The sequence below is a fragment of the Aythya fuligula genome, chromosome 13 (genome assembly GCF_009819795.1).
Source record: "Aythya fuligula isolate bAytFul2 chromosome 13, bAytFul2.pri, whole genome shotgun sequence".
NCBI classification, from domain to species: Eukaryota; Metazoa; Chordata; class Aves; order Anseriformes; family Anatidae; genus Aythya; species Aythya fuligula.
This window is the reverse complement of record NC_045571.1, coordinates 14,845,910-14,871,888: the sequence shown is the minus strand read 5'-3', so window position 1 is coordinate 14,871,888 and position 25,979 is coordinate 14,845,910. Positions and strand designations below refer to the sequence as shown.

General features: G+C 61.9%; 4 protein-coding genes across 6 annotated transcripts; 2 read left to right on the top strand and 2 right to left on the bottom strand.

Moving 5' to 3' along the window:
- Positions 1 to 598: 598 nt before the first annotated feature.
- On the top strand, positions 599 to 6,065 carry SRPX2 (sushi repeat containing protein X-linked 2). Of its 2 annotated transcripts, XM_032196300.1 has the most exons (11): positions 599 to 689; positions 914 to 1,011; positions 2,888 to 2,974; positions 3,071 to 3,262; positions 3,401 to 3,577; positions 3,904 to 4,030; positions 4,141 to 4,262; positions 4,372 to 4,551; positions 4,631 to 4,764; positions 4,836 to 4,957; positions 5,134 to 6,065. In XM_032196300.1, the coding sequence occupies exons 2-11, from the start codon at positions 942 to 944 to the stop codon at positions 5,312 to 5,314; spliced, it is 1,392 nt and encodes a 463-aa protein (XP_032052191.1). In that variant the 5' UTR covers positions 599 to 689; positions 914 to 941; the 3' UTR covers positions 5,315 to 6,065. The 2 variants fall into 2 exon arrangements, with proteins under 2 accessions (XP_032052191.1, XP_032052192.1); XM_032196301.1 differs by lacking the exon at positions 599 to 689 and having other exon boundaries at positions 894 to 1,011.
- A 602-nt stretch (positions 6,066 to 6,667) lies between these two features.
- On the bottom strand, positions 6,668 to 14,543 carry SYTL4 (synaptotagmin like 4). The gene is made up of 17 exons (XM_032196274.1): positions 14,518 to 14,543; positions 13,539 to 13,701; positions 13,195 to 13,410; positions 12,579 to 12,688; positions 12,277 to 12,391; positions 11,993 to 12,100; positions 11,554 to 11,683; positions 11,375 to 11,465; positions 11,138 to 11,241; positions 10,946 to 11,032; positions 10,546 to 10,724; positions 10,285 to 10,387; positions 9,127 to 9,288; positions 8,355 to 8,460; positions 7,762 to 7,861; positions 7,035 to 7,243; positions 6,668 to 6,830 (listed from the first exon to the last, which is right to left on the bottom strand). The coding sequence occupies exons 2-17, from the start codon at positions 13,646 to 13,648 to the stop codon at positions 6,688 to 6,690; spliced, it is 2,073 nt and encodes a 690-aa protein (XP_032052165.1). The 5' UTR covers positions 13,649 to 13,701; positions 14,518 to 14,543; the 3' UTR covers positions 6,668 to 6,687.
- Positions 14,544 to 15,511: 968 nt separating this feature from the next.
- Positions 15,512 to 18,598, bottom strand: TRMT12 (tRNA methyltransferase 12 homolog). The gene is made up of 7 exons (XM_032196442.1): positions 18,303 to 18,598; positions 18,053 to 18,215; positions 17,766 to 17,964; positions 17,537 to 17,687; positions 17,347 to 17,456; positions 16,262 to 16,419; positions 15,512 to 16,191 (listed from the first exon to the last, which is right to left on the bottom strand). The coding sequence occupies exons 1-7, from the start codon at positions 18,596 to 18,598 to the stop codon at positions 15,721 to 15,723; spliced, it is 1,548 nt and encodes a 515-aa protein (XP_032052333.1). The 3' UTR covers positions 15,512 to 15,720.
- Positions 18,596 to 25,193, top strand: CSTF2 (cleavage stimulation factor subunit 2). 2 transcript variants are annotated; one of them, XM_032196585.1, is made up of 15 exons: positions 18,596 to 18,654; positions 18,762 to 18,840; positions 19,160 to 19,329; positions 19,642 to 19,778; positions 19,908 to 20,027; positions 20,126 to 20,269; positions 20,397 to 20,520; positions 20,846 to 20,908; positions 22,255 to 22,314; positions 22,943 to 23,084; positions 23,448 to 23,599; positions 23,899 to 24,176; positions 24,330 to 24,455; positions 24,735 to 24,860; positions 24,990 to 25,193. In XM_032196585.1, the coding sequence occupies exons 1-14, from the start codon at positions 18,597 to 18,599 to the stop codon at positions 24,855 to 24,857; spliced, it is 1,776 nt and encodes a 591-aa protein (XP_032052476.1). In that variant the 5' UTR covers position 18,596; the 3' UTR covers positions 24,858 to 24,860; positions 24,990 to 25,193. The 2 variants fall into 2 exon arrangements, with proteins under 2 accessions (XP_032052476.1, XP_032052477.1); XM_032196586.1 differs by lacking the exon at positions 22,255 to 22,314.
- Positions 25,194 to 25,979: the final 786 nt, after the last annotated feature.

The following is a 25,979-nucleotide window of genomic DNA, read 5'->3' as shown; positions in this document are numbered from 1 at the left end:
CCGAGCCGAAGCCTCCCGGGCGGGGCCGAAAGCTCACGGAAAAGGCCGGGCGAGCCCGAAGGAGGCCGCCTCCCCCCGCACCGCCCCACGCGTGGGCCCCATCGGAGGGGCCCACGGGGGAGGGCAGGGGCAGCGGCGGGGATCGCAGCACCCCCGTCGTGGGGCTGCCCCCCGAATCCCGGCAGCTGGAGCAGCAGCCCTGCTTGCTCGGCCCGGCTGTGTTACTAATTAGCGCGCTAATTAGCTTTGGCCACCTAATTAGCGCTTACCTGCCCGCCCCGTCGGGGCGCGGGGTGCCCCGGGGGTCGCAGCCCCCTGCCCGGCTCCGTTCGCTGCCGGGGGCTGGGCTGCAGCTGGGAGCCAGAGCCCAGCTGGAAGCGCTCGCCCCCGGGCCTGGGTTCAAAGGCTGGGCTTCGTGGCGAGGTTCCCTCCTCTCATTGCAGCCTCGGCTCGTCCCGCACGAGCCAGCCCTTCCCCGGTGGAAAAAAAAAAAATAAATAAATAAAATAAAAAGGGTCCTGATTCCTGTGGTTTTGTCCTCATTCTGCCGTCGCCGGAGCTCCCGTTGCAGGAGTCTGGCCAGGCTGGTGGGAAGCTCCTCCGCTCGCTCCCTCTCGGAAAGCGGCTCCTGGCTCTGCTGCTCGCAGGGAAACATCTGCAAAGCTTTCGAAGCCTTGGAGAAGCAGAAGGTGCGCGGAAAAACAGGCAGCCCTGGGATTTATTGCTTTTGACGATCTCGTCGTTTTGGGGCCTGACTCACGCCTTTTGAATGTTTGGGATAGGCAGCGGAGGGGGAAAAAGTGGGTTTGCTCAGCAGAGGCAGCGCGGCCAAGCGGGAGCGTGAGCCGGCAGTGTAGGGACGGGGCGAAGGAGGGAGCCGCGTGCCGATCCGAGCCTGTTCCCGTCTTTGCAGGAGGCCTGGCCTGGCCCCGGCCCGCTGCATGGCGCAGGAGGCGGCCCCCGTCCTGCTGGTGTTCCTCACCAGGCTGGTGTCATCCACGTGGCACGAAGGTGGGTGCCGCGGGGATCGCGGGCTGCCACCTGCACGGGTCCCCTTGCGGGGGCCTGCAGGGGGACAGCGAGCGGTGGGGTGGGTGAGGGTGGAGGCAAGAGGCTGGGGGGTGGAAGGAGAGGGGTCCTGGTGCTGTGCCGGCAGGGAGAGCATCGGGGCTTGCTCCTCTGGGCCCCGGGGGGGGGGGGGAGAGGAGAGCAGAGCTGACACCGCCACGGGGCTGGGAAGCATCCAGAGATGAGCAAATAACCAGCCTCTCCATCACAGCCCGGCTTGTGAGAGCTAAACTTTTCCGTTGACTCCTCGCTCCCGCTGGAGCCATCGGCGAGCAGATGTCCGCCTGGATGGAGAGCTCAGCCCCAAGCCCACCCGCAGCTGGGCAGCTGGGCTGGGGCTCTTGTCCTCCCTTCCCCTTCCCGATCCCATTCCCCTTCCCCTCGTGGTGCTGCCAGGGGATGCTCCTGCTGGGCTGGGGCTGTCCCAGGTGAGCATCTGCAATGATATGGTACATCTGCTAGGAAGGGGCAGCCCCCAGGGCCATGGGGCAGAGCCGCACAGCCCTGCTTGCCGGGTGGGAGCCCCGCTGCTGGCCCCGCCGGTGCCAGCCCTGGTGCTGGGCTCCCCAGAGGCAGCCGTATTTCTTTGGCGCCAGACAGCGTGGGAAGGGCAGCAGGATAAAAGGCTTTGTGGAAACGAGTGGGTGACTTCACAAGTTTGTGGGAAGCAGAGGGGGGAGTCGCCCTGTAGTAAGGCTCTCGTAGGAGAGGTTTGCAATAAAAGTTTCCTCCACGTGACGGAGGGGCTGCGGGTTGGGTTGGCCTCGGCTTTCATCCCCCCCCCCCCCTTTGCCAAAAGCAGGAGGGGGGAAGGGGAGATGGGTGCTACCAGGCTGGGTAGTGCCCGCAGCACAGCACGGCCAGGGGACGAGCCCTCCCAGCCCCAGCAGCGGGACCGAAGCAGGGGGTGCGGTGGGATGGGATCCCCGCAGCAATGGGGGGGCGAGGAGGGGGCAGCGCTGGCGGGGGCCAGCGGAAAAGCGGCGGAAACGTGAGCTCAGTGCTGGGGAATGCCGCGGCCGGCCGGCGTGCCGAGGGGCCGCAGGGAAGGGCGCCAGCTCTCTCTACGTGCAGGGCTTCCTCCCCAGCCCCCCGCGCCTCCCTGCCTGCCCCCACCGCTCGCTTTGCCGTGGAGACATCGGGGTTGTGCAGGCCAGAGGGTCCCCGCCGGTGCGAGGCCCTCACTGGGCTGTCCTCCCCCTGCCCATGGGGCCAGGGGCCGCTCTGCACAGCAGGGGTGGCGTGGGTCCAGCAGCTCCGGCCAAGCTCCTCCAGCACCGTCCCTCCAGCAGCTCCGTCCTGCCCTGGAACGCGAGGGCTGCATCTCTGCCCGGCCCTCTCCAGTGAGGTGAGGAGAGGCAGAGCCTCCCTTGCTCTGCTGGGACGGGCAGGAGAGAGGTTTTCTTCCTTCCCCCTGGACCAGAGCTGGTTGTACCCATGGCACAGCGGCAGGGAGAGTTTAATAGGATCGGTTGGAGGATGGCTTCCTGGCAGTGAAAGGCCGGGGGTCTCTGCCAGCCTGTTTCAGGCCAGCACCCATTTCCTGCAGTAATCACGTCTGCCCTTGTGGCTGTTTAGTCTGCGGGCTGGTGCCAGCGTGCACCACGTCCCTGGGAACGGGGCTCATTGTCTGCCCTGCTTAACCCTTCCCAGCAGTGCCAGACCCAGCAGGGCACTGGGACAACAGGGCAAAGTCAAACTGGAGGTGAGATTTCCCTCTGGGGACTCGCGGGACAGTTTGGGACTGGATTGTGCTGCTGCACGGGGAGGCAGCATCACCTGGGCTGCACGGCCCCCTCATCTCTCTCCCCCTCGCCAGGGTCCGGCTACTACACCGCTGAGAGCCACACCAATGAAGTGTACGTGGAAGAAGCCCCCCCTGAGCCTGCCCTGGACTACCGCCGAGGTAACGGCACCCCAGGCCTGTTCCTCAGTTCCCCGTGAGGAAACCGAGGCACAGCACAGCCGAGTGCCTCCCTTCCTTCCCTTTACCCCCCCCCAGTGCCCCAGTGGTGCGCCACGCTGAACATCCACCGTGGAGAGGCGACCTGCTACTCGCCCCAGGGGGGCTCCTACCGCAGCAGCCTGGGGACGCGCTGCGAGCTGAGCTGCGCCCGCGGCTACCGGCTGGTGGGGCGCAGTGCCGTGCAGTGCCTGCCCAGCCGCCGCTGGTCCGGGATGGCGTACTGCCGACGTGAGTATGCCGCGCTGATCCGGCTCGCCGGCCTCCCCCAAGGCATCACCAGCCCTGCTGCAGCCAGCCCCGGGCGCTTTGCCCGCTGGCACGGCCAGCCCAGCCTCTTCCCTCTCCTTTTTGTTCCGTCTGGCCCAGAGATCCGATGCCACGTGCTGCCGGCGGTGCTGCGGGGCTCCTACGTGTGCTCGGCCGGAGTGCAGATGGATTCTCGCTGCGACTACACCTGCCTGCCCGGCTACCAGCTGGAGGGCGACCGGAGCCGCACGTGCATGGAGGACGGGCGCTGGAGCGGCAGCGAGCCAATCTGTGTAGGTAAATTCTCGCCCTGCCGCCCTCCCAGCCCGATGCTGCTGGGGCACGCACCCCCGTGGGCAGGGCTGCCCTCTGTCCCCTCTGTGCCTGCAGGCGTCACCCCCAGTGCCTGACCCAGGTGCTGTTAGCCTCAGAGCTCAGGCTGGTGCAGGGCACATCGCTCCAGGGCTGGCACTCGGTGCTGGCGTTACACCAGGCTTTGCTTGCTGCGGGTGCCAGGCTGTGCTCAGCAGTTGTGGGGTTGCTGGGCACTCAGTGGCCTGCTCTGGTAGCACAGCCCCGATATCCCCAGGTTCCCCAAGCTTATTCTTCCTTCCTGCGGGCAGATGTCGAACCTCCCAAGATCCGCTGCCCGGATTCCCGTGAACGGATAGCAGAGCCCGGCAAGCTGACTGCCACGGTGTACTGGGACCCACCGCGCGTGAAGGACTCTGCCGATGGTGTCATCAAGAGGTGAGCACGGAGGCGCTGCTGGCATCTCCAGCCAAGGCTGGGGGCTGCATTGGTGACAGCTGAATGTCCCTCCTGGGGCCCTGACCGAGAAACCCATCTGCTGGCTGCAGGGTGATGCTGCGGGGCCCAGAACCTGGCTCAGAGTTCCCTGAAGGAGAGCATGTGATCCGCTACACCACCTACGACCAGGCATACAACCGGGCCAGCTGCAAGTTCAGGATCCGTGTCCAAGGTGAAGAGGGCTCCCTCGGGCTGCAGGCTCCCTCCTCCCTGCCCGGGGCCGTGTCCTACACCCCTAGCCTGCTCGGCTGCCTGATCTCACCTGGCCTCCTCCTTCGCAGTGAGACGCTGCCCTGTGCTGAAGCCTCCGCAGCACGGCTACCTCTCCTGCACTTCTGATGGCAACAACTACGGTGCCACGTGCGAGTACCTCTGCGACGGGGGCTACGAGCGCCAGGGCACCTCCCTGCGGGTCTGCCAGTCCACCCAGCAATGGACAGGCTCCCAGCCCCTTTGTGCACGTAAGTGGCGAGGGGCAGGGGAAGAGAGGGTGCAGAATGGCATTTCTCCTTGTGCTCACGCGCTCGCTTCGTGCCCCAGCCATGCAGATCAACACAGCTGTGAACTCGGCAGCCAGCCTGCTGGATCAGTTCTACGAGAAACGCCGGCTCCTTGTCATCTCAGCCCCCGACTCCGCTAACCGCTACTACAAGATGCAGATCTCCATGCTGCAGGTGAGGCCTCGCACCGCCCCCTTCTTGTGCCCCGCCAGCACCCTCTCACCACCTCCCCTTCTCCTCTGCAGCAAGCCACGTGTGGGCTGGACCTGCGGCACGTCACCATCATTGAGCTGGTGGGGCAGCCCCCGCACGAAGTGGGGCGCATCCGGGAGCATCAGCTGTCTGTTGGCATCATGGAGGAGCTCAGGTACCACGGGACGGGGCAGGCTGGCTGCAGGGTACGTGGCCCTTCTGGCACGTGGCCCTCAGGAGGTAGAAGCAACCACCCTCAGGAGGGCCTGACCATGGCTGGGTGGGGTAGGAAGGCTCAGCCTGAAAGCAGGGGCCCCGGTCCTAACCACCAGCTCCCCTCTGCACCCCCAGGCAGTTCCTGCACCTCACCCGCTACCACTTCAACATGGTGCTGCTGGACAAAGCGGGCACCGATCGTGAGCGCTACATCTTGCCCATCAGCCCGGATGAGATCTTCGACTTCATCGACACCTACCTGCTGAGCGAGCAGGAGGCAGCCCAGCGGGCACAGAGCGGGGACCCCTGCGATTGAGGCAGCGCCAGGGAGACCCCTGCCACCCCCCTCAGAGGATGGACACCTTCCTTTCTGCTTTTCTAGTCGCCCACTGTAGAGGAGGACCGGGATGCCAAGGACTTCCAGAGTGAAGGGAGCCACTCTCAGGCTGCTCTGGCACTGAGAGGTGAGCAGGGACACAACGGGACAGGGGCCACGTGCTAACAGCGTGCCCACTGTGCAGCAGCCAGGAGCCCCCGCTGGCTGCAGGGCAGGATGCCTCAGCCCCAGCCAGGACCACACCAGGAGATGCTGGAGTGCCTCTGTTCAAACTCCAGGGCAGGAGGGAAAAGGGAACCCAGCGGGAGGACAGACTGTGAACATGTGAGTGCCCCAAATCCTAGGAAAGCTGCCAGAGCAGAGGAGGGAGGGGAGGGAAGAGCAGGCAGGGCGATGTTACAAATGCCTCTATTGCAGCAGCTTCACCCTCATCGTGGCCGTCCTCACCTCATACACAACTTAAACCTGCTCCCTCCCTGCCTGGGCTCAGTCCTGCTGGCCAGACACTGATGCCAGGCTCCTGCCAGAACCATCAGAAAGCCTTTATTAGTAGCACATGGCCCCATGCTCAGCAGACAGTAAGAGACATCCAGTGCACAGAGTACCCCCGAGGCTCGTGATCTGCACCCTACCACTTGCTTCCCCTTCCACCCAGCACTGTGGCACCCTTCCTGGGAACTATGTTGGCAGTAGAATATTAAACTTGAAATTAATAAATTTGTATAAAAAATATCAGCGCTGGTAGAAAGAGTATTCCAGAGAGGCACGGGAAAACTCATCCTTCATGCAGGGACTGGGCAGCTGCCCCCAGTAAGCTGTGCTGTGCTGCCCCACATCCCCACAACCCTTCCCCATGCACAGCCCCACACACAGCCGCTGACCCTGCACATTTTGTCCAGCATGGCCCCACTGCTGCTCCCCTCCAGCCCCAGCGCTGGGGCTCGAGCTGGGCTGCTCGCTACCACAGAGCCCCAGTGCCAGCAACTTCCTTGAGGAAGAGGGTGGAGGAGACAAAGAGGGAGCAGATTGTGAAACAGAGAGGGTGGGAGGAGGAAAAGAAGAAAAAAGAATAAAGAAACCCAACCACTCAAAGTGGTTTCAAAGCAGCGTGCCTGGGGGAAAGAAGGGAGGGCCCACCAGGACTCCAGTTCAGCCTGAAATTTGGTCCAAAGCTTACAACAAATGCAAAAACCTTTAAAGAGAAGCTAGGCCAAGACGATTTTCTGCCCAAGCCTGTTTAGAGAAGGTCATGTTTATTAAAATACAGGCGAAAAATAATTAAGTTTGGCTGTGCTGCAGCTCCAGAGCAGCCGTGCCAGCCCCAGGGTGAGGCCTGCTGCCTGTGCTGCTGCCTACGGCCTCAGCTTGGCCATGGTGGAACGGAGCTGGAGCGTGCCCTCCGCCCAGGAGCCTGGGTACTGGCACATCTTCTGCCACAGGTTCAGCTCCTCACCCGTGGAGTCCATCCAGTCCACAGCCTGCCCGTTGCTCATGCCTTGGAAAAAGGAGAGAGGGAGACGTTACAGACAGCCTCCGCGCAGGAGCGGCTTCCCTGCAGCAGAGGCAGCCCCCAGCAAAAGTGCTGGTCCTAAATCTGTGACAGGCTCTGTAGGGCCTCTCACACCACCACAGCAGCCTTCCTCACCCCCACACCCCTCTGCAGATTGCAACTCCTCCCGACAGCCCCAGGGCTCCTCACCATTGCCCACACCCAGGCGGACGCCTCCAAGGAAGTCATTGCTGGACAGAGGCTCCCGGTCCCAGACAGTCAGCTCCAGGCAGATGTGCTGCAGGTCCTCGGGGTTGATGCCGTTGTAGACAAAGGTGTGGTTGTAATGAGGGTTCAGGGTCTTCTTTACCACAGGCGTCTTCCTCTTGGAGGCCTTGTTTTTGTGTGGCAGGAGGTAGCTGGGGGAAGCAGCCCCGTTGGAGTTAGCAACACACACACGCAACTACCTCCACAGGTAGCCCAAGTCACAGCTGCCTGGCTGCTTGGTGACCTCGGGGAAGGCAATTTGATGGCAGCTTTTGGAGGAGCCAGTCCTGGCAGATAGCCCTGCTAGCCTGGGAAAAGAGCCAAGCCTGCAGGAAGAGCACAAGCACCTCCCCAGCTCAGGGGACCCCTCTGCGCAGCCTCCAGCCATGACAAACAGGCACGGGCCTCACAGACCCTGAGCAGCTCTTCTCAGCTGGCCCAAACCCAGGAACGTGTTTGCTACTGAAAACTTGTCTCTAGCAAGAGACGGGCAGACAGCGACTTTCAGGGTACAAGCATAGCAAGCACAGGGCAGTTAATGAAGAGACACTTCCTTCCCCTGGATCTCAGCACCAGCTCCAGGAAGTGTCATGGGAGGCAGCCAGGGAGGGCAGTGCTTTCACCCATTATTTCCAGTATTTCACCCATTTCATCCAGTACCCACACTCACCCCTTCACAAAGCTGTCTGATGTCCCCCCAGATTTGGCAGCTGTGAGGTTCTTGGCTTCTTTGATCCAGACCTGGAGCTCACCACCTTCTCCTGTTTTGCCTGGAAAAAACAAAAAACAAAACAAAACAGCAGAGCAAGATTTAACCAACTTTCACCACTGCTTCCCCCCCAGTGCAAAAGGTTCTGCAGAAGGACTTCCAGCTCAGAGGCAGGTACAGGTCCCAGGGTGGTAACTCCTCCTGCCTCCTCCCTTGCTGGCCCTGACTGCCGAGACAAATAGCCCCATGTGGGGCCCGAAAGTCCAGCCTGGACCAGGGACCAGCACTGGTGACAGTGGTCCAGTGTCAGGAAAGCACTGGAGCTGCTCAAGCAGCCTGAGGGCAGCCAGGTCTGCTGTGACCCAGAGCAGCCAGCAGCTCACAGGCATTTCAGACACCTCAAGTTGCACAACCCAACAAATCCACCCAGCTTGCCCGCCCACAGGCAGTTCCCAGAGGAGTGCAAGGTATCTGGAGCTGGGAATTCCCAGCACGTTGTAGAGGGCAGTGAACACCGCCAGGTTACACGAAGATGGTGGAGCTCCAGCACTCACCCTTTCTGCCACTGCCAGCCACAGGGTGCTTGGAGGATGGGATGTACTTCATGGAGACAACCAGCTCCCCCTTGTACTGGTGGAGGCCAGCAGCATCTGCCCCAGTCTGCAGAGAGGCAATGACCAGGTTACCACAGCACAAATGCCTGCAGGCCCTCTCCAGCAGTCACCAGCTCAGGCTAAGAGAGCAGCTCCTTTGGGATTATTCTGCTTTAACTGCATCCTTTAGGAAACCCCTTTTAGCTCAGCAGCCACTTGAGTCCCAGCGATGCAAAGGGCTGAGTCTGCATCGGGAGCTCATCAAGAGATCCAGGCTCCTGAATAAGTCCCAACAGCAAAAGCATCTGCTGTTGCCATCCAGCTGCACAACATCCTCTCACTGCACTGTTCTGCAGCCCACAACAGGATGCCGAGCCCAGTTTCCCCTATTTGTTTCCCTGAAGTTGGCTCCCATCCTTCCTTACTGGGGCAGGGAGGCAGGAAGAGCTGCAGTCTTGGAGCAAACAAGCAAACTGAATGAAAATACCTGACTGGGCAGAGAGACATCTGACTGCATCACACGGGATATACTGAGGAAAAGAGAAGCCAGGCTTAAGCCTAGATCAGCCTTTTTCACTATGACAGCGCTGCTATCTGACCTGGGGTCTTTGTTTCTCCAAAGACTTGTTTTGGCACAAGCCATTCAGGAGCTCGACCAAGATGCCTGCACCCCTCTGCCCGCTCAGGCCCATCCTCACACGCAGGAATGACACGGGAGGGCTGCGGCAGGTACCTTGCCATGCAGGGGCAGAAACTCCTCCCGGTGGCTGTCGAAGTTCCAGGAGTCCATGGGGATCTCCACCTCCCCCAGGAACGTGTTCCGGCCGAAACGATCGTGGTGCCAGACCGAAAACTGCAGCGTCCTTGCCAGCAGGAGGGACTTGTTGATCTCATACTGGGAAGAGAGGCAGCAAAGAGACAGGTGAGCCAGAAGCAGCCCCCAGACTGTGCTGAGCTCCCCCAGAACAGAGGGGGGAAAGCCTGCAGAAGACCCCGGGTGCAGGGCAGCAGTGCCAGTGTGCAGGTGGGCAGCCCTCAGAGCGCATCCAGGGCTCGTGGCACCCAGCCACCCCGCTCCTTCCCACCGCAGGGGGAGCTCTGCCAGTCCACCGAGCCTCAGGTGGTCAGAGCACAAGACCTCAGCAAACCTGGGGCTGGGGCAAGCTGAGCCACAAGAGCCTGGAAACCAAACCATGCTTTCCAGCTCCCACTTCCTTCCTGTCGGAGAGTGCCGGGACGCACGGCCTCCTTTCAGCAGGGCTCGGGGAAGGGCCAGCCCTTCCCACCGCCCTGTGCCAGCCACAGCGGGGACCAGGAGCTAAAGGGCAGCGCTGAGTGCTTCTGCTGCTGGGGCCAGAACTGCCTTATCTCTGCCTCTGCAGCCGTGCTGCCCTCCGGCTTGCACAGCCAGGCTGCCATGCCCTGGTGGTAAGGAGCCTTCTCCAAGGGAAAGCCACGTCCATGGATAAGCACCCTCTGCCCTGGGGGATGGTGCAGGAGCCAGGAATGCTGGCTGTGAAGGACACACACATCTTCAGATGTGCCTCCACACCACCCAAGGACAGGCACCACAGTGATACTACAGCAGTGACCCAGCCTGGAAATGTTTGCGGTTTGTTTTTTTGTTTTTTTGTTTTTTTTTTTTTTCTCCCCAGCTTTCAGGGCACAATGTCTGGATGCAGAACACCCCCCACCAAGCCTCCACGTCAGGGTTTGGAGCCCACTCCCTCAGGGCTCCCCTTTTTGCCAGGGCTAGGAAAGCAGAATCACAGCAGAGGAGAACCCCTGAACCCCTTGTCGTGGTGCTGTTCAAGCTGCATCCCCAGGGGCTGAGCGTCTGCCTGGCCCCCAGCAGAGGGGAGCTGGTAGCCCCCAGCCCATCCCCGCTCACCTTCAGCAGCTCGTTGTACAGGGGGTTCACGGTGTTGCGTTTGATGGTCGTCTTGCGCTTCCCTTGCCGGGATTTGTCAGGCAGCAGGTAGGTCTTCACGTACCTGAGGGGAGAAGCAGATGAGAACCCCCACTTACAGCTCCCATCTCCCGTGGGCACCCCACGCCCTGCTGAGCACCACCAGCAGAGCCACGGGTCCCTGCAGCACCACCAGCCTGTCCCTCCCCAGCTCGCTGCCACTTTTTCCCTCCCAGCACTCACGGGTTGGAGCGCTTCTTCGCCTCGTCCCCGTAGGCCAGCTGGCGACACTCCTTCACGTGGATGAACAAGGTCTGCGTTTTCAGCTCGTAGCTCAGGGAGAAGGAGATGCCCCCGGTGACTGTGATGTTCCCGAAGTCGCCGGCCTCGCTGTAGATGCTGACCATGCTCCCCAGCGTGCTCTGGAAGGCACGGCTGGCCTGAGCTGGGCAGCCTCACCATCCCCTGTTTGTGCTCAGCAAGGGGATTCTTGACAGCTCTGCCACACAGCCCCTCTCCTAGCTCAAGACCAGCCCTTCCTGGCTGGGGACGGTCACTGAGTGCCCCACTAAGATGCAGGCTCCCTGGGAAACAGCTGGGAGCTCCCCCATTTTACAGGGCACAGCCAAGCCGCGGGACTCACCGAGGAGGTGCCGCTGCGCATGCTGCCCCGGGCCACCCTCTGGCGATGGATCTCCACCAGGTTATCGATGTCCTCCTCCTCCTCATCCTGCAACGAGAGAGAGACCGTCTGCATGGGAAGCAGCAGGGAGGCACATGAGCAGTGCAGCCAGCTCCACTCCTCAGCCAGCACCATCACCACTGAGGGTCTCACCAGCTCCGTGTTGAGGCCAGGGACCGACTTGCTCCTGTCTCCCAAGGTGCTGCCCTCACCCACAAAGTCTTCTGGGCGCAGGTCAATCACCGACTTGGTGTAATCTGCACGGGAGATGGGGAGATAAGACAAAAAGGCTGCAGGATTAGCACAGCCCTGCAGCTCCATCACGGCGAGGAGCTGCCCAGACCTCGTGCACCCGCACCAAAGCCTCCCCGGGCTCCACACAGCTCTCACCCGCCGGTCTCACCACCCGCCGGGGGTTCTTCTTGAATAAGGCTGCATGCTCATCCGCCAACACGCTGCTGCGGCTTCCCACGGGAGCCTCCTAGGAGGGAGAAGCCCAGTGCAGAGCAGGGCAGAGGGGGCAGCGCAGGGCTCCCAGCCCTGAGCCCCGGCAGAGCAGCGGCACTCACCCGTCCATTGGAGGCAGAAAGCACGCTTCTGGAGGGGAGAGGGAGGGTCAGGCTGGCCACCGCGGGTCCTGCTGGTGCAGCAACCTGTTTGCCCTCTTTGACAGCAGCAGCTTTCTCCAGAGAGTTTCTCCTGCAGAGGACACAGAAAAGGTCTGTCTCGGGCCGGCACCCCAGCCAAAAGAAGCACGGCCAGGAAGCCAAGTTTTGGCTGGGAACTGCTCTCGCCACAAGCTCCGAAGAGCTGCATGAACAAGCCTGGAACAGTGCAGGGAGCAGAGGACCTGTCTGCCCAGTGCGAGGTTTCGGGCTGGCAAGAAGAGCCAGCATCTCCCTCCTCAAGCCAAGGCAGCGCACAGACAAAGACAGCCTTCAGATGCAGGTCCTCGTTCTCTGCCAGGCCAGCACTGCCACGGACAACCAGTCCCAGCCTTGCCCTTACCTGCCCCCAGCAGCACCAGGACCAGGTCTGTAGCCATCCAGGCTCATGTTTTCCATGGACTCTGTGTCACTCTTGCCGTCCCGAGGGTCTGAGGCATCAGGAAACAAACTGCAGACAAACGAAACCACAGATACATCCCGTTTGGCGAGGAAGCTGGTCTGAGAGAGACCTTTAGAGCAGGGTGGCAGCTTCTCTCTCATCCCCACAGCTGTCTCCTCTGCGCCCGGATGGGCTATCGGTGACCCCTCCCCAAACACAGGGTCCTCAGAACAGCTCCTCCTCACCTGTGGGCCTTCCGTGGCTCCTGGGGGCTCTTCTGCCGGGGTGCAGAGATGTTCTTGGGATCACCGAGCTGTGCCTTCTGGAGGAGGGTTTGTCCCACGGTCTCCCTCTTGCTGGCTGAAAGCAGAGAGGACTCAGGAGGGGCTCGTTCCCCAGCACAGAAGCCCGCAGCCTCGAAGAGAGGCTCTTCCTGGCCAACCCCAATCTGGGCACAGGCCAGGGAAAGCTGGAGCATCCTGGAGGGACAGGCTGGGGAAGAAGGCATCGCTCCAACACCTGGTGGCACAGCACCACCTCACCCTACCTGCAGACTTGTGCCGCAGAGACAGCCGCACGATGTCACTGCCCAGCCTGTTGGCGAAGCGGTTGACCCTCTGGTCGTAGAACCAGTCCCCTGTTGTCTTCTTCAGCTCCCTGCAGGGCAGAGGGGCACTGAGGGGCCGTTCCCTGCATCCCACCGCACCCTTCAAATGCCCGTGGTGCTGGGAACCAGCCAAGAGGAGCAAAGCCAGCGGGAGGCTGAGCAGAGACTGTGCCCTGGGCAAATGATGGGCCAGCTGCAGCATCAGGAAACACAGTGAGGGGGGGGGTTCTGTATGGCAGGTGAAGCAAAGGAGAGAGAGAAAAGTGGGCTGCCTGAAACACAGGCTGGAGTCACATAAAGGGGGGAAAGGCGCAGGGTGGGCACAAAGGAGACCCAAGAGCAGGGCATGGCCCAGTTCCCGACTGCCCAACCAAGGTTGCCCACCTTGAGCAGCCTGGGGAAGCTACAACAGGCAGCTACCCTGTGGTGGAGAAGACCAGGCTGAGAGCTGGACTACAGAAGGTGGCCAAGGGGCATCAAGCTGGGGCGACTGAGCAGAGGAAGGGGACAGAGCAGCACACGGAAGGTCCGTGCCAGCCGGTCCCTGGGTACTCACGCCTCCTTGGTGCAGACTTTGCAGCGCCAGGAGCTGTTGGGGCCATAGGATCGGCACTCCCGGCACACCAAGTGGTTGCAGCCCCGGCAGGTGTTGGCCTTGGGGCTGATGCGGCCCAGGCTCTGCTGGCAGCGGGCGCAGGTCCTCTCGCTGTAGCGCTGGCTGCTCCGCTTGGCCCCCTTGCGCCGGATCTCCAGCAGCTCATTCTTCAGGCGCCTGCTCAAACCAGGAGAGTCAGAGCTGCAGGAGGACCCCGAGACCGCAACAAAGCTCCCAGCCAGCCCCAGTCCTCGCCCCTCCAGCCACCCCCTGGGTGATCCCTGCCTGCCCAGACGCATCCCCACCTGATTCTCCTCTCCTCTGCTTTGCGGAGCTCCTCATCGCGCTGCAGGACCTGCAGGATCAAATCCTTCTCGACATCCGACAGGAAGGACAGGTCCACAGCCTCCGACATCACCTGGCCCAGCAATCGCTCGCCCTTGCCAGAAGGAGCTGGATGCGTCTGTGCTGGGGACAAAGCAAACCACACCGCGGGGTCACACCCCAACCCCACGTGGCACGGGCAGGACTCGCCGCCATCCCTGGGCTGGAGGCCACCCCCAGCCCCGACAGTCACACTGTGGGGTCCCCAAACCAGCTGACACCCCCAGCCCACATCACCCTCCTGCTTGACCACGCAGGGCACGGCTCTCGAGCCTCCAGCTCTCCCCCCGTGATCCCCACCTGCACCCAGCACCCTGGGAGAGGGAAGAACAGAGCGCAGGGGCTGTGACCCACACCCCACGCACAAGCGGAGCAGCAGCGTGAAAAGCTGTTTGCCACCTCCCCGAGCAAAGCAGCCGGAGAGGAGAAGTGCGGGGAGAAGAGCCGCAGCAGCGGGACCCCTCCTGGAGACCCCGAAGCCGAGCAAGCCCCGTGCGGGCAGCAGAGCGCAGCGCAGCGCAGCGCCCGGGCGCGGTTTGCAGCCCGGCTGCAGGGCAGGGCCGTGCCGGGCCGTGCCGTGCCGGGCCGCCTGCTGCTCCCAGCTCTCCGCCCAGCGCCTCCGGCCCCGGCTGGCCGGGCAGAACGAGTTCCGCGGCTCTACGGCTCGGAGCCGGCCCGGCGGGGCTGCTCCCCGCATCCCCAGACCCCCCCCAGCCCAGGGCTTCCAGCAGCGGAGCGAAAGCCAAGCTGGAGATTTAGGGGATGGAGAAAAGGGAAAGCGGGACAGGGGGTGCTACCAGCGGTGTGCCGCCCCCCGGGAAAGCCGCCCCTCTTACCCGCTCGCACTCCTAGGGGCTGCGACCCCCCCGGCCCGGCCCCACGTCGCCCCCCCCCCGGTACCTGTTGCGGGTCCCGGCAGCGGGGACGGCCCCAACCTCCCCAGGCACCTGCGCGGCCCCGCCTGGCCCGGCCCCGGGGGGCGGCCCCCGGCTGCCCGCCCCTCGTCTCGCCGGGCTGTCCCCGAGCTGTCCCCGGGCTGTCCCCGGTTCCCAGCCCCGGTCCCGGGACGCACGGTGCAGGGGCTGCGCTCCTCCGATCGCTGCCGTGCCCCAAAGCTCCGGCAGGGCTGGGCAGAGCCGCCCCGCTTCGCCCCGGTGTTTGCAGGCGTGCCTGCTCGCCCCGCCGTCGGAAAGGCGGCTCCTCCCCAAGAGCACACACACGCAGCCATAAAGCCGCCGGCTGGGCTCCGGGGGAGGTGGGCGAGGGACGGGGAGGAGCGGCTGGCACGGCTCCTGGCCCCCCTCCCTGCATTCCCCTCGTCCCGGCAAGGGGCTGCATGGAAATGGGTGCTCTGGCAGGCGGCCAGTAGGGCCACAGTGGCTCCTGGACCCACTGGTGTAACTGGGAGCAGATGGGGCACAGCAAGGAGCGGGGCTGGGTGTGTGGGGACACAGCTCCTCGCCCTGCACCATAAAGGGGCGGTGGTAGGCGCCAGCATCACCAGGCAGGGCCCCACACTTGCACCCATGTTTGCATTTTAACTGGACGCCAGCTAGAGATGTGGGAAACATTTTTATTTCTGAAAACAAACAAACAAAAAAAAAGTAAGAAGAAACTGAAATGAACAAACTTGTTTTCATTAAAAAAAAAAAAAAAAAAAAAAAGCATGCTGGTAAAGATAAGAATAGAGTCTGTACCTGATGCACTGAAACAAAGCCCAGCATGAATGCTGAGGTTTATTTGGTCCTGCAGCTTTCTTCCTTGTGAAAATGGGGCTGAAAGTGCCCCATGTGTCCAAAGCAAAAGCTACAGGTGCCAGTGTGATGCTCCTGCAGCAGCAGGTAGAGCTAGGATAGGATTCGAGTGCTCTCAGCCCCAGCTCAGCCCTATCCTCAGCCGTGACACAGCTCCTGTCCTGTGCAGCTCCTGCCTAACACAGCTTGTGCGGGGCAGGGATGGCAGGGACCCAGCCCACTGCTTGTCCTGAGCTTGTGTTGCTTGCCCTGAGCTGGCACTCTGGAGACAACCATCACATCTCCCTGCCACCAACGCTGCCACCCCTGTTTCGCATGCCCTTGGGCCACGCCAAGGCCCCACAGCCAGCTAGGCAGGCAGTGCTGGACGGCACTCGAGGTCCAGCACGATGTGATGCACGTGTGGTGCGTAGGATTTCACTGCCTCAATGTGCAGGATGCTGGTCCGCCACGGCTGCCCGTGCAGCTCTTCCAGCAGCCCCCGTATCCGTGCTGCAGTGGCCTCAGCCCACCTCTGCCACTCTGGCCTGACCCTGGATGCTGGCATCTCCTTCCCACCACCTTCAGTCTCCTTGGGACTCTGCATCTCCCGCTGTCCGTCCTCCCATTCTCCAGAGCTGCTGTCCCCTGGAGGTCTCTGCTCATTCCTTGGAACCGCAGGCTGCAGGCAGGATGGTGCGGGGAGAGCCTCCACGTTGTGGTGGATGTGGAGAACCCCTCCTGTGCCCTTCTTCAGGACACGGCAGGCCACAGGCCAGCCCTCCTCAGAACTGGGGATCAGCCCCAGGTTCACCCGGTCAGCTACGTCCTGCAGCTGCAGCTGGGAAGAGAAGGGTGGTGAGCAGGGACCATGAAGGAGAAGGATGCCATGTCCAGGGGGTGCTGCTCACCTGCCTGTTGTCCCCGTGGTGGATGTGGCAGCGCTCCTGCACGCCGTTCAGTGCCAGGTTCCTCCGCAGGGCCTCCACGGCATGGTGGTTCCACTCGCAGGCGTGGACGAAGGCAGCCGCTGCGTGAACCAGGTAGGGCAGTGTGAAATAGCCGATCCCTGGGGGCAGAAGAGGTGGCAGCAGCAGTGGGCATGGTGCCACTGTCTCCTGAGGTCTGCACTCCTCCCTGGAGGCAGGTCAGGATGCAGATGACTGCCCCAGCTCTATGCATCTGCTTCTTGGGTTGAAACAAACCTACACACTGGGGAAATGCTCACAAAATGGAATTTTGTTTCTCTCTCATCCTTGTAAAAGCAAAATTCATCTTGAAAAATGTTTACAGAGGAACTTATTTTATGTTCAGTCTTTACCCACTGGTTCGAGACCTACCCTGTCCTGCTCTGTTTCCAGCCTATGTAAAAAGTGTCAAGACCAACATTTATTTTAATTAACCAAGAGCAGCTTTGTGAGCACCACGTCCTTTCTCTGTGAGACAGACTGGAAACACTAACTTCCCTAAGTACAAAACACAGCTCTTCACGCGCACAGAAGCCTGACACAATGTCCCCAGTCACCTTACAGCACAGGAACAGTCACACCATCTGCACACTTCAGTTATCACCAGCTTGTCATAGAAGCACATCGCACTCAATACAGTCAGATCATCAATGGGAGCTTTTCAGAAACAACATCCATGGTTCAAAAAGAGGGCAAATCTTCTCCCTGGATGCAAACGGTTCCTCTGACCAGCACTAACTACAGAGCAGCACTCTGTGGAGCCTGAGCACAAGGTCAGCTGGAGTGTACAAAGGCAACAGGGACACTGGAGAGACCACAGTGCCAGGTCACCCAAGGGTTTCCAGATGGGGCAGGAGCTCTAAGCCACATCCCAGAGTATTTTTCCAATCCAGGGCATTTTTCAATCCAGAATTCGTGATGGTTCACCTCCATCTGGATGCTATCAATACCTGCATCACCGCTCTCTGCCTGCTCTCCCCTGCAAGCCTGCCTTGCCAAACCTCCCTGCTGTCCCCGAGGGCTGGTACCTGCATAGAGATCCACCAGAACCTCCCCAGCGCACGGCAGTGAGGCCACCCGCAGCTTCTCCGTGATATTGCCCGGGGAGAACATGCACTTGGTCACGTCGAATGTATACCTACAGGGACACCACCAGCCTGCTGACAGCAGCCCCTTCCCCGGAGCCGATGCAACACACTGCAGCATGCCCCTGCCTACCTGATGCCGTTGTCCACGTGCTCCACCCAGCCGTCCTGGCCCAGCAGCAGGGTGACACTCGGGGACCTCATCCCGCCTGGCAGCACCCGTCCTCGCCTGGCCAGGCGCTGGGCACCCAGAGCGGAGGCAACCGTCTCCCAGAGCGCTGGGCCTGCAACACAGCCGTGCTGGGAAGAGGCCGGGCAGCTCTGTGAGCAGCAGCCACACGAGCAAGCTTTGCTCCCCTTACCCAGCTTCGTCCACAGCGCAGCGCTGAAGCTGTCCTCGCTCAGCAGGACCAGGTCTCCGTGGCGCTGCCACGAGCGGGGCACGTCGTGCTCCAGCTCCTCCGACCAGCTCTCCCCCAAGCCCAGCACCATCCTTCGCAGCTCGCCGCGCAGCTTCTGGGCGGGCGTCCGCACGCTGGCCGCCTTGGAGGGGATGGGGCTCTGCGGGTGGGACGTGGACAAGGAAAAATGCCACAAATCCTTCACTGCTACCACCAGCAGCCTGAGCCCGTGTGCGGGCAGCACCCACCTGGATGCGGAGCAGCCTGCAGGGCAGCTCCAGGGCCCCGCTCTCCTGCAGCTCCCGCAGCCGCTGCTCCGCCACCTCCAGCACCGGCAGGGCCACGCTGCCCCCCGCCACCTCCTGCAGCCGGTACCGCGCATCCAGCAGCCGCTCCTCTTCCAAATGCCGCCTGCAAGGCCGAGGCCACCTCAAGCACCTCTCCCCCGTGGGGCACAGCAGTGGCTCTGATGCCCAGGGCCACCCTTTGTGGGCTCACCTCAGCCGCTGTGCGAAGCGCGGCTCCGTGACCAGCGCCAGGACGGAGCCACCTCGCTCCAGGGCGGCCATGGGGGCGGCGGGGACGTTGGGGACAGCGCCTGTGAGGACCCGAGGGACCCCGCGGAGCCTACACGGGGGGCATGAGGGGGCATCCAGCTCGTAGGGCAGCGGGGGGACCGCGCTGTGGCCGGGCTCCGTTTCTCCCCGGAGCGCCTTCCCGGAGCACGGCGCCGCCGCCGCCGCCTCCTCCGTGGGGCCCGGCGGAAGCGGGGGGCGGCGCTGTGCGGGCGGCATGGCGGGGCTGGCGGTGCGGGACCCGGCCGTGGACCGCTCCCTGCGCTCGGTTTTCGGTGAGGGGTGGCGGGGCTGGGCTCCTCGGGGAGCCACGGGGAGGTGTGCGGGGGGAGGGGGGGGGCGCCGGGGCTGAGAGGCAGCGTTTCTGTGTCTGTGTCCGCAGTGGGGAACATCCCGTACGAGGCCACCGAGGAGCAGCTGAAGGACATCTTCTCCGAGGTCGGGCCCGTGGTCAGCTTCAGGTGAGGCGCTGGAGGGGTCTGAGCTGCAAACGGCTGTGGATGAGGGGCTCGGGGGCAGCTGGAGCCCCGCAGGGACAGGCAGGGAGCGGGAGGTGCCCCGGGAGGCACAGCACTGCAGCTGGGGGCTGTCCTGGGGGCACCCATGGGCCTGCACCCAGGAGGTGCTTTGGGTCGGGCTGAGGGTCTGCTGGCACACACCCTGAGCTGTCCCAGCCACCTTTATGCTGCTCCCAGGGCTCCTGCGTGGCTTATCCTGACAGCCGGGCTCTGTGCCTGTACCACCCGTAGCGCTGACGCTTCTCTCCCCCTCTCTGTGCAGGTTGGTGTATGACAGGGAGACGGGAAAGCCGAAGGGCTATGGCTTCTGCGAGTACCAAGACCAGGAGACGGCCCTCAGCGCCATGCGGAACCTCAACGGGCGAGAGTTCAGCGGGAGGGCCCTGCGCGTCGACAACGCGGCCAGCGAGAAGAACAAGGAGGAGCTGAAGAGTGAGTCTCAATTTGGTAGCGGAGAGAACTGGTGTTGCGCTGGCTCTGGCCTTTTTGGTGTTACAGTGGGTGCCTGTTCTGTGAGTCTGGTGAAAGGGGAGCCTGGTGGAGCCGACATGCTCCAAGCAACTGTGCAAGCAGCTTTGCCAGAGGGGTGCTGGGGCTGAGCTGGGTTTTCTGTTTCCTCCATGTTCTGCCTGTTTTTGCTGCCTCTTCTTAATGGCATGGCACTTCCCTTCTGGTGAGCAGACAGTTAAAGATAGTTCATGTTGTTGTGTGAGGTCACAGCTTCTATCCCAAACTGTGTTGCAGGCTTGGGTACCGGTGCACCCATCATAGAGTCACCCTATGGGGACCCTGTCAATCCTGAAGATGCTCCTGAGTCCATCAGCCGAGCGGTTGCCAGCCTGCCACCCGAGCAGATGTTTGAGCTGATGAAGCAGATGAAGGTGAGTGAAGGGGAGGGCTGTGCTCCCTGCTTTCTGCCTGAGCTCAGCACCTTCCATCACAGCTGCCCATGCCCTCGCGACCTATGTCGTGCCTTGTCAGAGCTGTGATCTGTGTGTGTGTATCCTCAGTTGTGCGTCCAGAACAGCCCCCAGGAAGCCAGGAACATGCTGCTGCAGAACCCCCAGCTGGCTTATGCCCTGCTGCAGGCCCAGGTGGTAATGAGGATCGTCGACCCGGAGATCGCACTGGTTTGTCCCTTGCTGCCTCTTCTGGGGCTGGTAGGATATTGGTGGCAGCCTGTTGCAGGGGGTGGAAGAAGACTCCTTTCTCCTCCTTCTGCTCCTAGAAAATCCTGCATCGCCAGACCAGTGTTCCTCCTCTGATCCCAGGCAACCAGCAGCCAGTGCCAGGACCTGGGCCGGGACCAGGGCCGGGGCCGAATGCCCAGCTGAACCCCCAGAATACCCCATCGTCCCAGCCTCAGCCCATAGTAAGAGCCTCGGAGCTGCACTCACTGTGCTGGAAGTGACAGGCATTGCCAGCACTGGCTTTCCCAGCTGGGCTGCATGTGCCTGGGTGACAGGGCTTTGCTGAGGCCTGCTTTCTCTCCCGGGCAGGGTGGCATGCACGTCAACGGCGCTCCCCCTCTGATGCAGCCGCCTATGCAGGGAGGAGTGCCAGCACCAGGACAGATGGCAGCTGCTGTGCAGGGCCCTGGCCCTGGCCCCATGGCTCCAGGAGGTGAGTGCGTGGTGTTGGGCTGAACGGTGCCTGGGCTGCCCCGGGCAGGCGGGTCCTGCAGACAGCCCCCCTGTACCTTCCCGTGACCGGAGGGCTTGGCCCTGTGGGAGCATTTGTCCTCCCGTGGCTGTGGACTGTGGTTGTGGCTGCTGCCAGCAGCAGGTCAGAAAGTTGGCTTATCTCCGTGGGGAACCAACAGCAAGAAAATAAGCTTCCGGATGCTACCCCAGGATCTGGGAGGGGGTAGGTATTTGGGGCCGAAGGAATTGGTCGGCTGTGCAGGGACAGCCAAGGAGGGATCTGACCCGTGCCTTTTCCCTCTCAGGTGGGCTGCAGCCGCAGGTCGGGATACCAGGAGGAGGGCCTGTGCCCTTGGAGCGTGGACAAGGTAAAACAGAGGTTAAGTTCTTGCTGTGTGTTACGAGAGCCTCGCTCCAGCCGGGGCCCAGGCTACAGGTACTGAGCAGTGCTGCACCAGGAGAGCCCCTGCCTGCAGCCTTGTTTGGAGATGGGGCAGCTCCTGTAGCACTGGGCCACGTCTGGGTTTGTTCGCTTAGGCGCAAGGCTGTGGTAACGGCTCTCCTGCTTCCAGGGCTCCAGCCCATGCACCAGTTTGTTCCCAGCTTGTTTTGCACTGCGTTGTGCAGACATGTCCTGGAAACCAGGAGAGCTGCCAGTCCCCACAGAGCCCCAGAGGGTGGGTTGTGCCTGTGTTTTCTGTCTCTCTTTGAGCCCGCATCTGTCCCTGTGCTTGTGCAGGCAGGCAGAGCTTGCTCTTCTCCAGTCCCTGTCCTTCTTTGCTGCCTGGGTGCTGGGAAGCAGCTGTGCTGCCGCGGTGTCTGCCCGTGTCTCCCTGTGCTCTCCGTGCCGTGCCCAGCAGAGGGAGCTGAGTCTTTGCTTTTGCTTGTGATAGTGAGTGCAAGGCTTGGCAGGGAATTTTGCAGCGAGCAGTTGCTTGGCCCTTCCTCCCTCCCTCCCTCTGCAGGCACGGTCTGTGCAGCCCAGCCCTGGAGCCGGATTCCTTTCCGTTCCACAAATTGCATGGCTGCCCCATCAAGCCATGTGCCGAGGGTAGCGCAAACAGGGCAAGGCGTTCCTGTTCTTCCAGTAGTAAGGCATGCAGGGAGCGAACACCTCTCGCCTAGATTTGTATCTTAGGCCTTGTTTCAGGAAGGTGGCGAGCCTGTTCTGAGATCCTCCAGCCTTAGATATCTTTAGGGCAGCTGCCTGTCGTTTTTCGCGGGGTGAGCACCATCTTCCTGAGAGCGGTCCTGTAATTCCTGGCAGTTTTGCTGGTACCCAGAAGGTTTCGAAGAGCAGGCAGAAAGCTGGTGCTGAGGAGCGCCGTGGGGAGCTGTGGGCAGGAGCTGACTCACTGCCCTGTGGGGCACAGCATGGCCCTGCAGCTGTGCTGATCTCTCTTGGCAGGGCGCTTCGCTCTCCTGCCCTGCGTGCTCACATGGTGAGCGAGGGAAAGCTCTGCCCAGTCCGGCACACTGCCGAGCTGGCTGCCGTGCCCACGATGACAGCGGTGGCGTTAGTGGAAGAGGCTGATACAGCCAGATGGGCAGCAGGCAGCATCTTCTCGATGGGCGTCCTGGGGGACGCCAGGGAGCGGAGGTGATTCAGCAGGCCCCCGCAGGCTGAGGCAGCGCTGTCCCCGAGGCTGAGTGCATGTGTGCATACACTATTTACGTGTCTGCTCTTCTCCCTCTTTTCCTGCTGCTTGCCCAGGGAACCTTCAGCTTTCGCCCGTGGGACCTGCCAGGCCTGCGTCTATCGAACGCGTTCAAGGTATCCCGGCACTTGCCAGCTCCCCGCTGTCGTGGAGCTCGTTATGGGGTGTGCAGAGAGCAGCTGTCACCCCGCTGTGCTGAGGGCCGGGGACTGGCATACCCTTCTGTGTAGTCTGGCAGAGTTAGGAGGAGGCAGGATCTTCTCCAGAGGCAGAGAACGCACTAGTGCTGTGCACGGAGAGTCACCAGTGGAAAAGAGAGCCTGCTTGGAGAAGGTCTTCACCTAGGATCCAGCCCCCTCTGACACCTTACTGCCAGGAGCCTTCCAAGTCTTGCTTTGCTCCTGGCCCCACATCAGCACGGCGTTGATGCCCACACTCGTAGGGATCACCACGGGGGCACCCACACTCAGTTTGGCCACCTGGTGCTGTAAGGAGCCTGAGGTAGAACCAGAGAGGGAAAGAGAGGGATGAAACGAGCACCTAGGGAAAGGGGTTTTGAGCATCTAGGGAAAGGGCTCTGGCCTTGTGCGAGGGGCTGCTCCCCCGGCAGTCCATACAGCACATCTGCCTGTGCCGGGAAGCAGGGAAGCTGTCCACATCCCAGCCCCGAGGGTGCTGGGGGACAGTCTGAGCAGAGCACTGGTTGTGCAGATCCTCACAAGTTCTTGTGTGTCTTCCTGGCAGTGCCCATGCCAGATCCGAGGGCCCCCATGCAGCGTGGACCTCTACCTGCTAGTGGCCCGCCGCCGCGAGGCCTTTTGGGAGATGCCCCGAATGACCCTCGCGGAGGGACGCTGCTCTCAGTCACTGGAGAAGTGGAGCCCAGGTGAGGGGAGAGGGAAGGAGAAGAGCCCTTCGCACTGCCCCCTACCCAAGGGTGACCTCTTGCTGAGGACAGGGATGGCTTGAGCCTTCCGGGAGTCACAGCTGCCCGCTCGGAGGCCTGTGTGCTGCTGACCACAGGGGCCAGCCCCCTTTCCCCGGGGATGGGACATCCCCAGGGTGATGCCAGCAGCCCTGTGACATGGGACTGACAGCACTCGTCCCCGTGCCAGCCTCGCCCTCCTCCCCTGCGGCCGGCTTTGGGAGCAATCCAGCGCTGTGCCCAGACCGTGCCAAGCCAGTGTCTGATTCACACTCTCGCTTTTTCTCTTCCTCCTGCTTTGCTCTCCTCGTCTCTCTGCGCCAGAGGTTACCTTGGGCCGCCCCACCAAGGAGCCCCTATGCACCACATGCCGGGCCACGACAGCCGTGGCCCCCCCCATGAGATGAGGGGGGGACCCATGGGAGAACCCCGACCACTGATGGGAGAGCCGCGGGGGCCCTTGATGGATGCTCGAGGTGAGAGAGGGGGCATGAAACAACGGGTGGCTGAAAGCAAACAGACGAGGGGGCAGAGTGGAGCCCGCTGCCTCAACGCAGGACATAGGAAGGGGATTTGGGCAGTGAAATGACCCCAAGGCAAGGAGGAAGAGTCCCACAGAGCAAGGGACTTCCTCCAGGCATGCCTCCTTTGTCCCTGGCCCTGCATTTTCCTGGCATTTGCTAAACCCCCTGGCTGAGGAGGCAGCGGGCTCGCTCCCACCCCACCTCCCCCAGCGCTGCTCCCTTCTACAGCTTGCCTTGTCTTTCCCCTGCAGTTGGAAGGGATCCCCGAGGGCTGGAGCCGCGAGGATTGGAGCCACGGGGGCTGGAGCCCCGGGTGATGGAGGCGCGAGGCCTGGAGGCACGAGGCCTGGAGCCGCGGGTCCTGGAGCCACGAGTGCTGGAAGCCAGGGCCATGGAGGCCAGGGTCATGGAGCCCCGTGGCCTGGAGCCTCGCGGGCCTGGTCCCAACCCACGTGGCCCAATGCCTGGGGGGATCCAGGGTCCTGGACCGCTTAATATGGGAGCCAGTGGCCCACAGGGGCCCCGCCAGGTACTGCAACACCTCTGCTTGGCTGATGGGGCACCCGCAGCGTCTCACGGGTTGGGGCTGGCTGTGTGGGCATCCGTCTGATCGTTTCCTCTGTGTTCTTGTAGTTGTTGAGCTGAGCCCAGCGACCCCTCAGTCGTTATCTTGTGCCCACAGGTTCCTAACATGGCAGGGGCAGGCATGCAAGGAGGAGGCATTCCTGGAGCAGGGGTCCAGGGAGCTGGTCAGCCGGGAGGCTTTAGTCCTGGACAGAGCCAGGTCACCCCCCAGGATCATGAGAAGGTGAGTGGGCAGTTGGGAAGGGATGAGACGCTGGGGACAGCACTTTCTGCGTGCCTTACCACATCAGAGGACCACCGTGACTCAGGGAGTTTGTGCTCCAGAGGTGCCAATCCTGCCACGTTTAGAGCAGGTGGTTATTTTACCCTGCTCTGCTCGGAGCCTGGGCAGCTTGCAAGTCCTGCTGCAGAGGAAACTCTGTCCTTCCAGCATCCACCTCCTGGCTATGGTAACCCATAGCTGCTCAGGCAGAGCACCTCTGATTCTCCCTTCTCCCCACAGGCAGCCCTGATCATGCAGGTTCTGCAGCTGACAGCAGACCAGATCGCCATGCTGCCCCCAGAGCAGCGCCAAAGCATCCTTATTCTAAAGGAGCAAATCCAGAAATCCACGGGGGCACCCTAACAGGTGACATCCTTAACCCTGCTGCAGCCTGTGCCTGCTCTCCTTCAGTAAATCAGGGAGCTGCTCAGTACGGGGCTGCCCTGCCTTTCCCCTCCGTGCGACGGCTCACGCCCATCCCTCTCCTTCTTGCAGGCCTGGCAGGTGCGTGGTGGAGATGCCATCTGCCTGGACATGGAAGGTGCTCCATGGCGGCTGCTTCCTGTTGTTGTCCAAGTTGATGCTGCGTTTTCGGAGACGTTCCTCTTTGCTACCCAGTGTTTTCCCTCCCATCCGTCCCTTTTTCTGTGTGTATATTTTATGATGTTTGGAATAAAGTGGGAGGAGGGTTTGAGTAAAGCCATGTCTCAGGCTGCCTTGTATGGTCATGGAGGCAAGGGGAGGACTGCTGGGAACAGTCTGACCTGGCTCCAGGCTAGTCCAGACCACTCTTTTCCCAGCAATAGGGCCAGAAATACTCTTGGGATTTATTATATGTTCGCTAGGAATACGGTAGAAAACATCAGCCTGCAGGAAGCTGAAGTTGTCACCTGGGGAGACTGACGGGAGACCAGGCGTGGGTAACAAGTGCTGGAAGCAAATTCCATCTGCCTTCCTGAGGGCTTCTTTGCAGCAAAGGTACTGTCTCGTTGTGCTTCCCTGCTGGAAGATGACTTGCCATCGAACCAGGCAAGCAGACTGCAGGGAGGAGGTGTCTGGCTGATGAAGGCAGCCCGCGGGCCCAAGGACAGAGCAGTGAGTGTCCCGTGGCACGGGCTGAGCACCCTGCTGTAGAGCTCAGCTTTCTGTTCCTGCCAGCGAGGGCAGGAGGGCTCCATATCCGATTGCTGTATCGCTTACCATACCTGCCTGCTCCACGAGGGTGCTTTTTCCCTCCTCTCTGCATGTGCTCGAGCAGAATTTGCCCTTGCATTTAAAGTCTGGCTGCACTGGTTTGTGGATGGTGCAAGCTTGGCTCGCTGGTACTGCTCAGCCCTTGTGGAGGAAGAGGGCTGGCAGGCAGGCAGCCCCAACATCCTACACTTTACCCCATAAGGTTTATTACAAACCCTGCCTTTTTATGGCAGCCCTGTATGAAGGGCACCCACTCTTTGCCCCCCTTTACCTGCACAGACTGAGCCACCA

Excerpts from the sequence above, each read along its gene's own strand:
- SRPX2 (XM_032196300.1), top strand. The coding sequence starts at position 942 with ATGGCGCAGGAGGCGGCCCCCGTCCTGCTGGTGTTCCTCACCAGGCTG. Across the intron at positions 3,263-3,400 it reads CGGGATGGCGTACTGCCGAC|AGATCCGATGCCACGTGCTG; the intron begins GTGAGTATGCCG and ends CGTCTGGCCCAG. Across the intron at positions 4,765-4,835 it reads TGCAGATCTCCATGCTGCAG|CAAGCCACGTGTGGGCTGGA; the intron begins GTGAGGCCTCGC and ends TCTCCTCTGCAG.
- SYTL4 (XM_032196274.1), bottom strand. The coding sequence starts at position 13,648 with ATGTCGGAGGCTGTGGACCTGTCCTTCCTGTCGGATGTCGAGAAGGAT. Across the intron at positions 9,289-10,284 it reads TGTACAACGAGCTGCTGAAG|TATGAGATCAACAAGTCCCT; the intron begins GTGAGCGGGGAT and ends CTCTCTTCCCAG. Across the intron at positions 8,461-9,126 it reads TTCTGCCCCTGCATGGCAAG|ACTGGGGCAGATGCTGCTGG; the intron begins GTACCTGCCGCA and ends GCCTCTCTGCAG.
- CSTF2 (XM_032196585.1), top strand. The coding sequence starts at position 18,597 with ATGGCGGGGCTGGCGGTGCGGGACCCGGCCGTGGACCGCTCCCTGCGC. Across the intron at positions 18,655-18,761 it reads CTCCCTGCGCTCGGTTTTCG|TGGGGAACATCCCGTACGAG; the intron begins GTGAGGGGTGGC and ends CTGTGTCCGCAG. Across the intron at positions 20,521-20,845 it reads TGGCCCCATGGCTCCAGGAG|GTGGGCTGCAGCCGCAGGTC; the intron begins GTGAGTGCGTGG and ends TTTCCCTCTCAG.
- TRMT12 (XM_032196442.1), bottom strand. The coding sequence starts at position 18,598 with ATGCCGCCCGCACAGCGCCGCCCCCCGCTTCCGCCGGGCCCCACGGAG. Across the intron at positions 17,457-17,536 it reads CACGTGGACAACGGCATCAG|GTATACATTCGACGTGACCA; the intron begins GTAGGCAGGGGC and ends GTGTCCCTGTAG. Across the intron at positions 16,192-16,261 it reads ACCACGGGGACAACAGGCAG|CTGCAGCTGCAGGACGTAGC; the intron begins GTGAGCAGCACC and ends TTCTCTTCCCAG.